General features: G+C 36.6%; 1 protein-coding gene across 1 annotated transcript in view; it reads left to right on the top strand.

The window, feature by feature from the left end:
• Nucleotides 1–12,551, top strand: part of LOC150076266 (GRIP1-associated protein 1-like) — a 370,153-nt gene extending 357,602 nt beyond the window's left edge. The window contains exon 23 of the mRNA XM_090387422.1: nucleotides 12,206–12,551. Coding sequence (XP_090243548.1) covers nucleotides 12,206–12,298 — 93 coding nt within the window. The 3' untranslated portion in view covers nucleotides 12,299–12,551. The remainder of the gene's footprint in view (nucleotides 1–12,205) is intronic.
• The last annotated feature ends 354 nt before the right edge of the window (nucleotides 12,552–12,905 follow it).

Raw genomic sequence — 12,905 nt, 5'->3', positions numbered from 1 at the left:
GACCATCAGAAAATGTTTTGCATTTTTTTGCAAGAAAATGACTCACTTTAAATGATGCAACAGTTACTGCTTTAGATTGTAAATCAGGTGTCATGAAGAAATTTTGTTGTGCGAATAATCTGGATTTAAGTTCTTTTAATTTATTTTTTCTAAGGTCACTATTAGGCGGAAAATCCGATTGGTATTTACCATGGAGTGCATGAAGTGCCTTTCTAAATTTCCTTTTTTGGGTCTAACCATGGAAGCATTGCAAATCAAACAACAACATTTTTCTTTTTTCATTACAAAAAAGTATTCTAGTTCCCACTTGATGAAAATGATTCGTTTTACTCTTTTTCATAGTATTAATTTTAAATCAAGGGATATTAAATTAACGTATAAGTACTGTCCAGTATAAGTAAGCAAAATAAGAACTTGACACATACACTATGCTCTCCACAGCATAACTGCATGAATTTTCACTAGATCACAGAGTAGTACTCTGTGCACTAGACAAGCCTAGCTGCTGCACAGCGACAAGAGTAGTCACAAGGTTCGACAGATTTGTAATAAGCATATACAGTGGGGCACATTTGGCGCATTATAGCCTTAGTAGCTGATGCGCCAATAAAACCAAAACAACCAACAGTGGGGCACATAATAATAATAACATGATCGACTGAAATTAAAGCTGCGATCAAATGGTAGATTGTGATCAACTTGTTGTCCACCCCTGCTCTAACTATTTCTAAAAACATTTTCTGCTGATGAGAACTGAAGAAGACTGTAATATGTTAGCTTAAAGATCAGAAACCTGACTTTTATGCCACAGCATTCATAGCATAGAAACAAGATGAGCAGAAATATCTTGAAAATAATTGTTGATATATTGAATACTAGATGTTTTTCTTGGTGTTATGCTCTCTCTCTCTCTCTCTCTCTCTCTCTCTCTCTCTCTCTCTCTCTCTCTCTCTCTCACACACACACACACACACTCACTCACTCACTCACTCACTCACTCACTCACTCACTCACTCACTCACTCACTCACTCACTCACTCACTCACTCACTCACTCACTCACTCACTCACTCACACACACACACACACACACCACTAAATGTTTAATTGCTGATTTAAGATTTATATAACAAAACTGGACTTAATTTTTATAAGGAACCCTGATATAAAAACAGGGCTTGGACATAGGAATATATATATACACTCCCACCTAGAAGTTTTAGAAGTTTGGTGGGAGTGTATAGTGTTGTTTCATTTTTCTTAATTTTCAAAGTTTTTATTAATATAGGATCAATTGTTTACTTATTTTTATTAAAATATTTCTTATTATGTATAAAAATCAAAAAAACTTAAATAATATTAAAGAAATATTTAAGAAATTTCTAGAATATTCAAGAATATTGCAGAAAGGTGTAGAAGGTTCTTGAATGCTGTATAAAACATCGCAGAAGATTCTTGAACATGGTAGAAGATTGTTGGCGATTCTAGAATATTCTAGAAAGTGGGAGTATTGTTTCAATATTATAGAAGATTCTAGAGTGTTTTGCAATAATATAAATTGAGGAGGAAGAGCTGTAACTAAAAATTGAACACTTGTCATTTAGAAAGAGTGTTCAATCTAAGTTTTATGTGTTTAGCGATAAACATGGCAAGAAATAGGGAACTAAGTGTTGAACAAAGAATTGCTGTTATAACTCTGTGTAAAGAAAGTTTTTCCATGAGAAATACTGGCAAAACACTAGGTGTTTCATTTAAAGAAGTACAAACTACCATTTCACGTTTCAAGGAGACTGGCAGTTTAAAGGACAAACCTTAATCAGAACGACCACGCATAACAACAGAAACATAAGATAAGACTGGAATACTGATTTTTAAATTCAATCGATGATTTACTGTACCTGAAATTTGAGCTAAGCTCAATAAGAATAGAGAAACTCCCATGTCTATATCCACTGGAAAAATTTGTCTTAAATAAGCAGGACTTCACAGTCATGTAGCTGTCAGAAAACCCTTATTAAAACTGGAAAATCAAAATAAACAATTAGTTTGGGCTAAGAGCCATCAACGTTGGACAGTTGAAAAGTGAGAAAATATATTGTGGACAGATGAATCCAAATTTGAAATTTTTGGATCCAGGTGTAGAGTTTATGTGAGACGATCAACTGAACAAAAAAATGGTGCCATATTGTTTAGTGCCTACAGTCAAGCATTGTGATGGTTCCATCAAGATCTGGGATTGATTCTGTTTTATTGGAATGGAAGACATTGTCAGAATTGAAGGAATTTTAAGAAAAGGAGGCTATGAAAACATTCTTGAACATAATGCAACATCTTCTGGACCAGACTTTGTGGAAGAAATTTTATGTTACAACAAGATAGTGACCACTAAGGCCTCTGTAGCCGAGTGATCAGGAGTGGGAGTGCAGTAGCACATGCTCTTTGAGTAGACCGGGGTTCAAGTCCTTGACTGCTAAATACGGTCGATCGACCAACCTGCACTGGACCAGCATGGCAGATTATGGTCCATATCTCTCAGCATGAATTGTTGAGGAGCCTTCCATCCTGCAGCGGGTTAATAATGGCTGCAGTTTACTTTAAGGTATGCAGGGACTTTCTAAGAACTAAACAATGGCTGGGGATATTGGAACTTATGGCCACTTCAATTGCCTCACTTAAAACCAATAGAAGTTTTATGGAATCATCCAGTTGTTTTTGGTTTTATGGTGCAACGGCAGTTTAAGGCCATTATGTGCCAAACAGTGGTAGGAGATTTCAGGTGGAATCATCTAGACCATCAAGTCTGTGAAGTCTATCCATGCACACAAAATTTAATGGAAACCTTGCAGATCATTTGGAATAACGTCAAGACACTGTTATAAAATTAATTGTCAGAATGCCACGCCTGTGTAAGACAATGATAACCAATGAAGTTTTATGGATATTTTGATGAGAAATCAATATACAGGCATACCTTGATTAACGAATAGGATGCGTTCCACGAAATTACTTCGTTAAGCGAAACTTCGTTTTCAGAGGTAAAAATACTATGGCCAGAATAGGGATACATTCCTACGTAAAGAAAATGAAAAGCTTTTTTTCGAACAAAGAAAAGTTTTATTAAATAAACAGTCAACTTACATACAAAGTGAAATCACATTTTAAAATATGAGGTTAAAGTTGATTGTTTATGCTTTTTTTCTCTTTCATTTAACAATGGCCTATACGGAGTTATTGCATTTAACACTGATCGCTTAACTATAACACTTCTTCCTAAATCAGGATCATTTTCACTAAAAAAATTTAAAACGTTTTCAATGTCATTTAAGCACCTTTTTAAATCTTTGGTTGTTAACACTTTTTCGGCAGGAACTTCTTTAACTTCGCCTTCATTATCTTTGTCTTCGTTGCTAACAAGGTTTTCTAAATCTTCCACTGAAAAACCATCATCTTCTGCATTCAATAAATTTCTAACATCCTCTTCATCGACATTTTCGAAACCTATTGATTGAGCCAAAAGTAGTTTTTCCAAAAAGTTTTACCTGTCATTTCCTCTTTATCCTCTAGTTCAGGTAAATTGCTTAAAATTCGACGCAGATAATAAGCTTTAAATGATGCTATTACTCCCTGATCCAATGGTTGAATCAGAAAAGTTGTGTTTGCTGGAAGAAACACAACTTTGACAGGAATGCATGTGTCCAACGTGTTAAGATCAGTAGGATGTCCCGGAGCATTGTCTAACAACAAAAGAGCTTTTTCTTCAAAGTTGTTTTTTTTGACAATACCGTTTTACTCCAGAACAAAAGTGGTTAACAAACCAATCAGTAAATAACTCCTTGGTAACCCACGCTTTTCTATTTGCTTTCCATATTACAGGTAAATTCATTTTTATGTTACCTTTTAACGCCCTCGGATTTTCTGAATGGTAAACTAATAACAATTTTAATTTATAATCGCCAGAGGCATTTGATCCAAAGAGTAACGTTAAACGGTCTTTGGCTGCTTTGAACCCAGCAGCTGATTTTTCTTCAATAGAAATGAAGCTTTTTGTTGGTAGCCGTTTCCAGAACAAACCGCTTTCGTCAACATTGAACACCAAATTTGGTGGAAAATTTTCACGTTCAATTATTTCCTTTAGTTTTTCTGGAAACTTATTTGCAGCTTCTCCTGTTAATTTTACACTGGCCCGTTTTTTTTAAATTTCTCGAACCAACCACGAGAAGCCCTAAAGGTTTCCGTAATTTCTTCAGTTTGTTTAGATTTCAGGTGATTAAACAAAAATAATGCTTTTTCTTGAATCACAATTTGACTTAAAGGCATATGACGTTGTGACATATCATCTATTCACAAACTTAACATTTTCTCCATTTTTTCTAAAATTGGATTCCTTAAGCGAGTTAATTTTGCCGCTGTAACATCTGTACAATTCTGAGCAGACTGTTTTATTTTTTTCTGATTGACTTAGTATGGTTGTTAAAGTTGATTGCGCTAATCCTAAAGAAGGTGCCACATCGTATTTTCTTTTGCCGCTTTCAACACGTCGTACGATATTTAGTTTAGTTTCCAAAGAAATTGCTTTTCTTTTCTTTGATTCTGACATTTTAATTAACTAAAACAAAAATATTTCTATTAAAATTTACAAAATCTACGTTATGTAATGCTACAAAGAACCTACGTCGATTATTGCAATGCGCCACACTGAAACAACGTCAATCATGTAAACAACAACTAAATTATGCGATTGACGCGAAAAACTGTTATAACAGACACGCCCGCAGCTCGGGAGCACTCGGGAATACGTAACGAGTCGCCGTCAGTCACCAATCGAATGATTGTCGGGCGTTGGTCTTAAATTGGAATATTTTTTTATGTTAAATGGGGCTTGAAATTGCCGACTTTGTTATATCGAGGCTTCGTTATCAGAGGTAACGTTAACCGAGGTATGCCTGTATTTAATATTAATCATTTCAGTATTTTGCTGTAAATTTTTCAAAATGCTTAATAAAAAATCTTAAAATAATTTGTAATGTGGTGTTACAAATTATTTTAAGATTTAATTTTAAGGTTTTTAATATTAAACCTTGTATTGTCATACCCTATGATTCCAAAGTTTTTGCCACGTGTGTACATGATTAAAGTTTTCTTAGTGTCAAAATAAGAATTCCCTTTGAAAAAGATAGGCAGAATGCACTGGTCCCACAGGAACTAGTAGTCGTTGGTGACTATTGTCAGGGAAACAGAACACATGCTTTGTAAAAAGGATAGGTGGAACAGGACCAGGGTATGTCTGCCAGGGGCAAAGGTTGATGACATTGTAGAGTGGATATCATCTTTTAAGGGCACAAAAGGTAATATAGTTGTACACGTTTGCACTAATGATATCAAGAGTAGGAGACTGGCAGAATTACTTAACAAGTACAGGTCACTGTTGAAAAAAAGCCGTGAATTAGGGTTGAATTTGAAAGTGTTTGCAATTCTGCCCAGACACGATAGGAGGGAGTATACGGTGAGAGCCTTGTCGATCAATTCGGCCCTGGAAAGATTTTGCAAGGCTCAAGGGGTAGAATTTTTTTCAGCCTGGACTGTACTTGTTAACAGGAGGGACTGCTTCTACAGGGATGGGATACACTTAAATAGAAAGGGTGCAAGAATATTTGCTGATGCTATCGAGGCAGTGTTAAGTGGGTCGGAAAAAACTGCTAGCTTGGGGGGATACAAAGACTAATAGATTAACAGTAGCCACTGGCAGAGGTGAAAGTGATTCTTGCACTGCTTCTATTGGAATGAGCAGAAGCCTGAAAAACAAGATGCAGGATATTTCAGGGACTGCTGGGAGTCATTGCGGTACAAGTAAACACATGGGTTTTGTTAAGGTAGCTAAGAATAGAAACAGGTGCATGTATACTTGCATGTACACCAATGCTAGGAGTTTAGTAAATAAATTTGATGAATTTGAGGTATTGCTCAAAACATCAAAGGCAGATATTGTTGGCATATCAGAGATGTGGTGTCACACAGATATAAGGAATGCAGAACTGGAATTTGGGGAGTACAATGTGTACAGATAGGAAGGGAGGAGGTGTTATGCTATTAGTTAAGAAACACATAAAATCCAAGGAAGTGAAGCCAGTCGAAATCGCTGGACAGTGCAGTGTTGAGTCAGTTTGGTGTGACATGAGCATTGCGAAATCAAAATTGAGAGTAGGAGTGTGTTATAGGCCTAATGACTCGAATGAGTACAATGAACAATTGTACAGAGAAACAGAGTGGGGTAGTAAATCAGAATGTCTTATATTGGGGGATTTTAACTTCCCAGATATTGACTGGAACTTGTGGGTTGGTCACTCACACACTAATAAGACTTTTGTGGATTTATTGGATGATTGTTTTCTGCAGCAGCATGTTCGAGAGGCAACAAGAGAGAGTAATACTCTTGATCTGGTTATCAGGAGTGATTATTCGTGTATTAGAATTTGCAAATAAAGGAACCACTAGGTGGCAGTGATCACAGTGTGCTGAAGTGGGATTTACTCAGAGGTAACTACCATTACGGGTAAAGGGAAGGATTATTGTATTGCTTTTGTAAAGGCAACTACGATGGTCTGAGACAGTATTTAAATTCTATACAGTGGGACCAACTGATGATGTTACCAACAGCAAATTCAAAATGGGAAGCATTCAAAGAACTTATCTTGGAAGCTACTAGTCTTTACATACCAACTAAGAAATATTGTCCAAGGTTTAGGCCTAAATGGATGTCAGATGAACTAATGAGACATATGGCAGAGAAGAAAAATGCATGGGATACATACAAATTAACACGTGACGCAGAAGTGTATGATAGATACAAGTTGATCTGTAACCAAGTTACAAAGGAGGTTAGGCAGATTACGAGAAATCTGTGGCAAGGGATGCAAAGAAAAACAGCAAAGAGTTCTTTACTTATGTCAACTCTAGAAGGAAGGGGATGAATCAGATTGGTCCACTTGATATCGATGGGTCAACTGTTGATGATCCTGCTCAGGTAGCTAACAAACTAAATGAATATTTTGCATCGACATTCACCCATAAGGAGTTATTCAGCGAGGGGAATGCCAGAGGTGTATTCAACTCTGGCAGTAAGCTAGAGAATCTTGTAATTAACTTAGAGTAAAGTAGAGGAGAAATTGTTGAAGATAAACACAAGAAAGGCACCTGGGGTGGATGGGATCTATCCAGTTATATTAAAGGAGGCAGCAAAGGAAGTAAGCAAACCCTTAGCCATTATTATGAGGGCTTCCTTGGACTCAGGGGAGGTACCCACAGACTGGAGATGTGCAAATGTGACCCCAATTCACAAAGGAGGATCAAAGGCTGACACGAGTAATTATAGACTTGTGATTTTAACTTCTGTTCCAGGAAAATTAACGGAGGCGCTGGTTAAAGAAGCACTTCCCCTTAACTTTTGTTAAGGGGAAGTCTTGCCTGACCAATTTGATTGGATACTATGATGCAGTCACAAAAGAACTGGATGCAGGGAATAACTTTGATATTATATACTTGGATCTTAGAAAGGCTTTTGATACTGTTGCACATGGAAGACTGCTGCACAAATTGGAGCAGTGTGGCATTGGAGGCAAATTGCTGCTATGGATAAAGGGGTGGTTGAGGGGGAGAAGACAGAGAGTGGTTATCAATGGACACTGCTCATTGTGGACTAATGTTATTAGTGGAGTCCCTCAGGGTTCAGTGTTGGGTCCATTATTGTTTTCTGTATTTATAAATGATATTGATGATGGTATATCAAGCTTAATGTCCAAGTTTGCACACGATACAAAGGTTGGCAGGGTTGTCAAGGACAATATTGACACTATGCTGCTGCAACAGGATCTGGAAAGGTTGAGCAGATGGGCTGTGAGGTGGCAAATGAAGTTTAACATTGACAAATGTAAAGTACTACATATGGGAAACAGCAACCCCAGAGCAACGTATCAACTCTGTGGTACTACACTGACAGTGGTAGAGAATGAAAAGGACCTGGGGGTAATTGTGCAGGCAGATATGAAGTTCTCTGAGCAGCGCAGACGGTCTACAAAGTAGCTCATGGTGTATTTTCAATGATATACAGGAATTTTTCTAGCAGGGATAAGGAGGTGATTATTCCCTTGTATAAGGCAATGGTCAGGCCACACCTAGAGTACTGTATACAGGTCTGGAGGCCTCATTTCAAGAAGGATGTAGAGCTGCTGCAACGAGTACAGAGAAGGGCAACAAGATTAGTGAATGGAACAAAGTGGTGCTCTTACGAAGAAAGGCTTAAGTTTTGCAAATTACAGTGTCTGGAGACTAGGCACCAGCGAGATGATCTGATAGAGGTGTATAAAGCCTTGAATGGTTTGAGCATGCTCAATGTTGATGAGATTCTTCCTCTTGCTCAGAATAATCACCCGAGAGGGCATAAATTCAAATTGAGGAAAGACAGATGTAGGATAGACATGCAGAAATTTGCCTTTAGCCAGTGGGTAGTTGGTTGGTGAAATAGACTTCCATCCCTTATCGTGGAAGTTGATAGCCTAAATAAATTTAAGGCTCAGCCTGACAGGTATTTCGAATGAACAGAGGGGTGAAATGGAAGTGGTTTTTTTTTTTTGGCTGATTCTGCGTAAGCTTTCTTTCTTGCATCAAATGCCTCTACTAATGCTAATGCTAAGATCGCAATTTGACAGAAAGTTAAAAAAAAAAAAGGGTCTTCAATGATTATGATGAGTATCCTGTATGTTGCATGTCTTAGAAGTTTCTCTTAAATATTTAGGGTTGCACCTATGCAGTAGATTTTTAAATTTTTTTATCGTCAGTTGAAACAATTCATTCTAGTTAATTTTGAATTCAATTAGATTTGAAGAAAATATATGATTATGAATATTTTTTATCTTTCTTACCCACCTACCCTCATAGTTGGTCCTAATAAAAAGTGGTGTGAGAGGAAAAGATCATGTGGTCATGCCCAGCATGTAATTGAGTTGATATTTACTTCCTTCCCCACTACTGAATCTGAGATATACCAATTCGGATATCTCAAGAATTTATTTTCAACCTTTTGAAACTTATTTGAGTCCAAGGAATTTCAGCTGCTTCCACCGAATTGAACTAAAATAATATAATAGACACAATATAATAGCGTAGCTTAATTTAATTTATTATAATGATATTTATATGATATTTGGTATTTAAAAGAAAACTAAAATGATATTTAAAGCCAATTCCCTCCCTCCCTCCCTCCCCCACCCACCACACACACACACACACACACACACACACACACACACACACACACACACACACACACACACACACACACACACACACACCAAGAAAATGAAACCCATCCCTTTATCCATAATAACTATAATTTCCTTCAAGATAGTCATTTATCTTATAGATAAATGTCCTACCCACAAGTTCTTTCCTTAGTTCAACTCTCCCATAATAAGACATTCTGATTTGTTTACCCACTCCAGTTGCATGTATTTTAAATGCCTGAAAAAATAAATCTGTGGGGGCCCGTGGACCTATGATAATTGCACTGTTCTGAAACCCTGCTGCTTCAGGCCCTGGATCAAGTGAACTTTGATAAATACAGCCTTGAGCATGATCTGTGCCTCTACTTTCTTTGGTGTGTGTCTTTACTATACACAATATACTTATATTCAAATTTGGCATTTAATGTATACTGAGCAGCCACTTCATTAGGTACACTTACTCTTTTTGTGTACTGAGTGCTCCTTCATTAAAGTGTGTTTTCATGCCACACAAGATATAGCAGGGGGAAGAAATATAGGCTCATTGTATGTGTGTAATTCAGTTGCAAGAATAGGAAAGATGAAAGATTTAAGTGATTTCAGCAAGGTTTTCACATATGTCTCTGTCTCAGTTATAAATGGAGATTGGTCCAGTAATTAAATAACATCCAGATAGTGGTCATTTTGTTGGAAACAATTATTGCTGCAAGCCAACTGAGGCTGGCAAGGCTTATTTATGGTAACAGAAAGGATACAGTCAAATAACAACCGAGTACAACAGTAGTAACCAAAAGGGCATTTCAGAATGCACAACTCATTGTGGCCGACCGGGCTAGCCGAGTGGGTAAAGTACCTGCCCGGCAACCCAAAGGTCGCGGGTTCGATTCCCGCCTCGGGCTTGGATCAAAGTACTGCAAAAACCTTGGGAGGTGCAATATGGCCACAGAAGCCAATGCGCCAACAACTACCAAATCAAAAAAAAAAAAAAAAAAACTCATTGTACCTTGTCATGGATATTGTATCCCAGCCAGTAACAAACCAGGTTTCAATCTTGTAGGCAAAAAAGCAAGATGGTTTGGTTACATTGAACTCAGGAACACCACTGTAGGATGGGAAAAACATTGCCTAGTCTGACAAATTCTGGCCTGCTGTTTCACACTGATGGGAAGTCTAGAATATAGTGTGAACAGCAAGAGTCCATTGACCCATCCTTCCAGGTGTCCACAATGTAAGCTGGTGTAATGGTGTAGGTAGTGTTTTCATGGGCCCCTTTGATACTAATGGAGTAACGTTTGGATGCCACAGGTTATATGAAAATTGTTTCTGACCATTCATGGTTGCAATGAATTCATCTGTGAATATGGGTTCTTCCAGCAGATAATATGTCATGTCACAAAGCCAGAATTGTACAAAACTAGTTCTAGGAAAATGACAGTAAATTTATCCTACTGCTGCGGCCTCTCCAGTCACCAGATCTCAGTCCATTTGTGAGCACGTTTGAGATGAGGTGGAATGAGCTCTTCAGAATAGTGATATGTAGTTGTTGTCCAATTTGCAGCAACCATAAGAAACAATTAAGTCATCATGGATTTCATACCATGCTGAATCCAGGCTGTTCTGTTTAAGTGAAATTAAAGGTTTAAGGGTTTTTTTTTTATTTATTGTTCTAGGTAGTCCCTGCTGACCTTTGACAACCCTGCCATACAGGTTAAAATTTGGAATGCCATAAAAAGAAAGAGGTATAATAATGTGCAGACAATATCATACAGATAGCACTTGTGTGTGTGTGTGTGTGTGTGTGTGTGTGTGTGTGTGTGTGTGTGTGTGTGTGTGTGTGTGTGTGTGTGTGTGTGTGTGTGTGTGTGTGTGTGTGTGTGGAAATGTTCCTGAGCCAGACAATGCTAATCCTACCATATGTTTGTTAAAATACTGTACCCAGGTGTACCTAATAAAGTGGAAACTCACAGTATCACAATACCCCATGTTTCTGATAACCATAATGTATTACCATTTGTTTAGCCAAGCTTTAGATTTTTTAAATTACCACCTCTATAGTTTCTATTAGTATACAGATACCAGCATTTGTATTTTCATGTTCTTTGTAATCCTAAGATCTCCCATCTAGTTTTTTTTTTTTTTTTTATAGAAATGCTGATTATTCCAGGAATTTTACACTTGGATATTTTAATTAGTTTAAGCACTGTTCGGAAAAACTAGAAATCTTAGCAATTTACAGGACCTTTGGGTTGGGGGAAAGGTTCCTAATATGAAATTTATAAGGCAGTGAGCAGGCCCTGTACTTTATCTACTACTTCAGAATTACTTTATTTTGCAAGAAGATCGTTTGAAGTAGTGCAAAAATGGAATCTGCCTATGCTTTCAGCGACAATAAAATTATTGGTCTGTGTACCTTCCTAGGCCGAAAGTTTTCTGAAACATGTTGCACTGCCTGAAGAGCATTAGTAAATATTCTTGAATCTTTTCTGTTCAAGTGTCCCATCTCTACAAAAGGTGTCCCTTCTGTCAGTATTCAGTATATTGTGTTATTTTGTTCTGTTTTCTAAATAGCATGTGTGTCTAGAATTTTATTTGATGTGGGGGGATTAGGGCCTGGATTTTAAAACTATGGCTATTTGATTTATTTATTTCTTCTAGTTTTTCATTCCTTTATTTTATTAAAAACTTGACTCATTTTTTCCTCCACCCTCACTAATGATATCAGCAGCCTGATAGTAATGTAGTATTTTCTGGAGAATGATTACAATCTTACATTTAATTTTGTAGAGCATTTGGTGTTTTTTTTTTTTTTTTTTTTTTCCCTTGCACTTCCAATTATTCTTTTATTATAACTGACTTTGCATGAATACGAATGAAATTTATTATATATTGACACCACTGACAGATTTAAAATTGTGTTTTTTTTTTAAATAGGATTTGGAAATTTTATCTGATGAAGTGGTTCGTCTTGCCAAGTCCACTGATATTACACCAGTGCCTAATGAATCAGCTTTACAAAGTGTGTAAAAATACAGCTCTAGAGAAGTTAATGCTTCACTGGCATTTTCACTAAATGGCCATTCACATATGGTCTCTGCCTTCAAGGAAGAATGATATATTAATCTAGGCTGCTCACTGTTTGTAAATTCTGACAGCAACATTCCTGAATGTTTTGTGTATAGTTTGTAAATAGAATGTGTATAACACTTGATCTTTATAGAGAACATATTTGTTTCACTGCTTTTTTGTTATGGTCATAAACTAGCTGTTGTATATGAATAAAAATACACTAAAGGAACATCTAATTTGAACAAACACATTTGATTATAAAATTCCATATTTCTATTATGTCTTACTTTGAATAATATACTTTAGAACCTATTGCTTTATATAATAAAGATTTCCATAAGAATTTACACTGCTTTTTTAGCCTTAATGGAACTTTTATTGCAGTTTTGAATTATACAGCTATCCAAAGTATATTTTAGATAAAAGTAATCTCATAATATTTCCTGTTTGCTACTTTACTCCTTATTACCATAAAGTAATATACCAAACTGACCCTTTAGTCCTAGTTCTCAGCTCCCTTGTTTTCCCACTTGTTACTGTCCATTCAGGTTTTCAATTATAATTC

This window comes from Mastigoproctus giganteus, chromosome 13, assembly GCF_048544385.1.
Source record: "Mastigoproctus giganteus isolate SK-2022 chromosome 13, ASM4854438v1, whole genome shotgun sequence".
In the NCBI taxonomy this organism is placed as follows: domain Eukaryota; kingdom Metazoa; phylum Arthropoda; class Arachnida; order Uropygi; family Thelyphonidae; genus Mastigoproctus; species Mastigoproctus giganteus.
The sequence above is the reverse complement of the archived record's forward strand: the minus strand, read 5'-3'. Positions and strand labels throughout refer to the sequence as shown.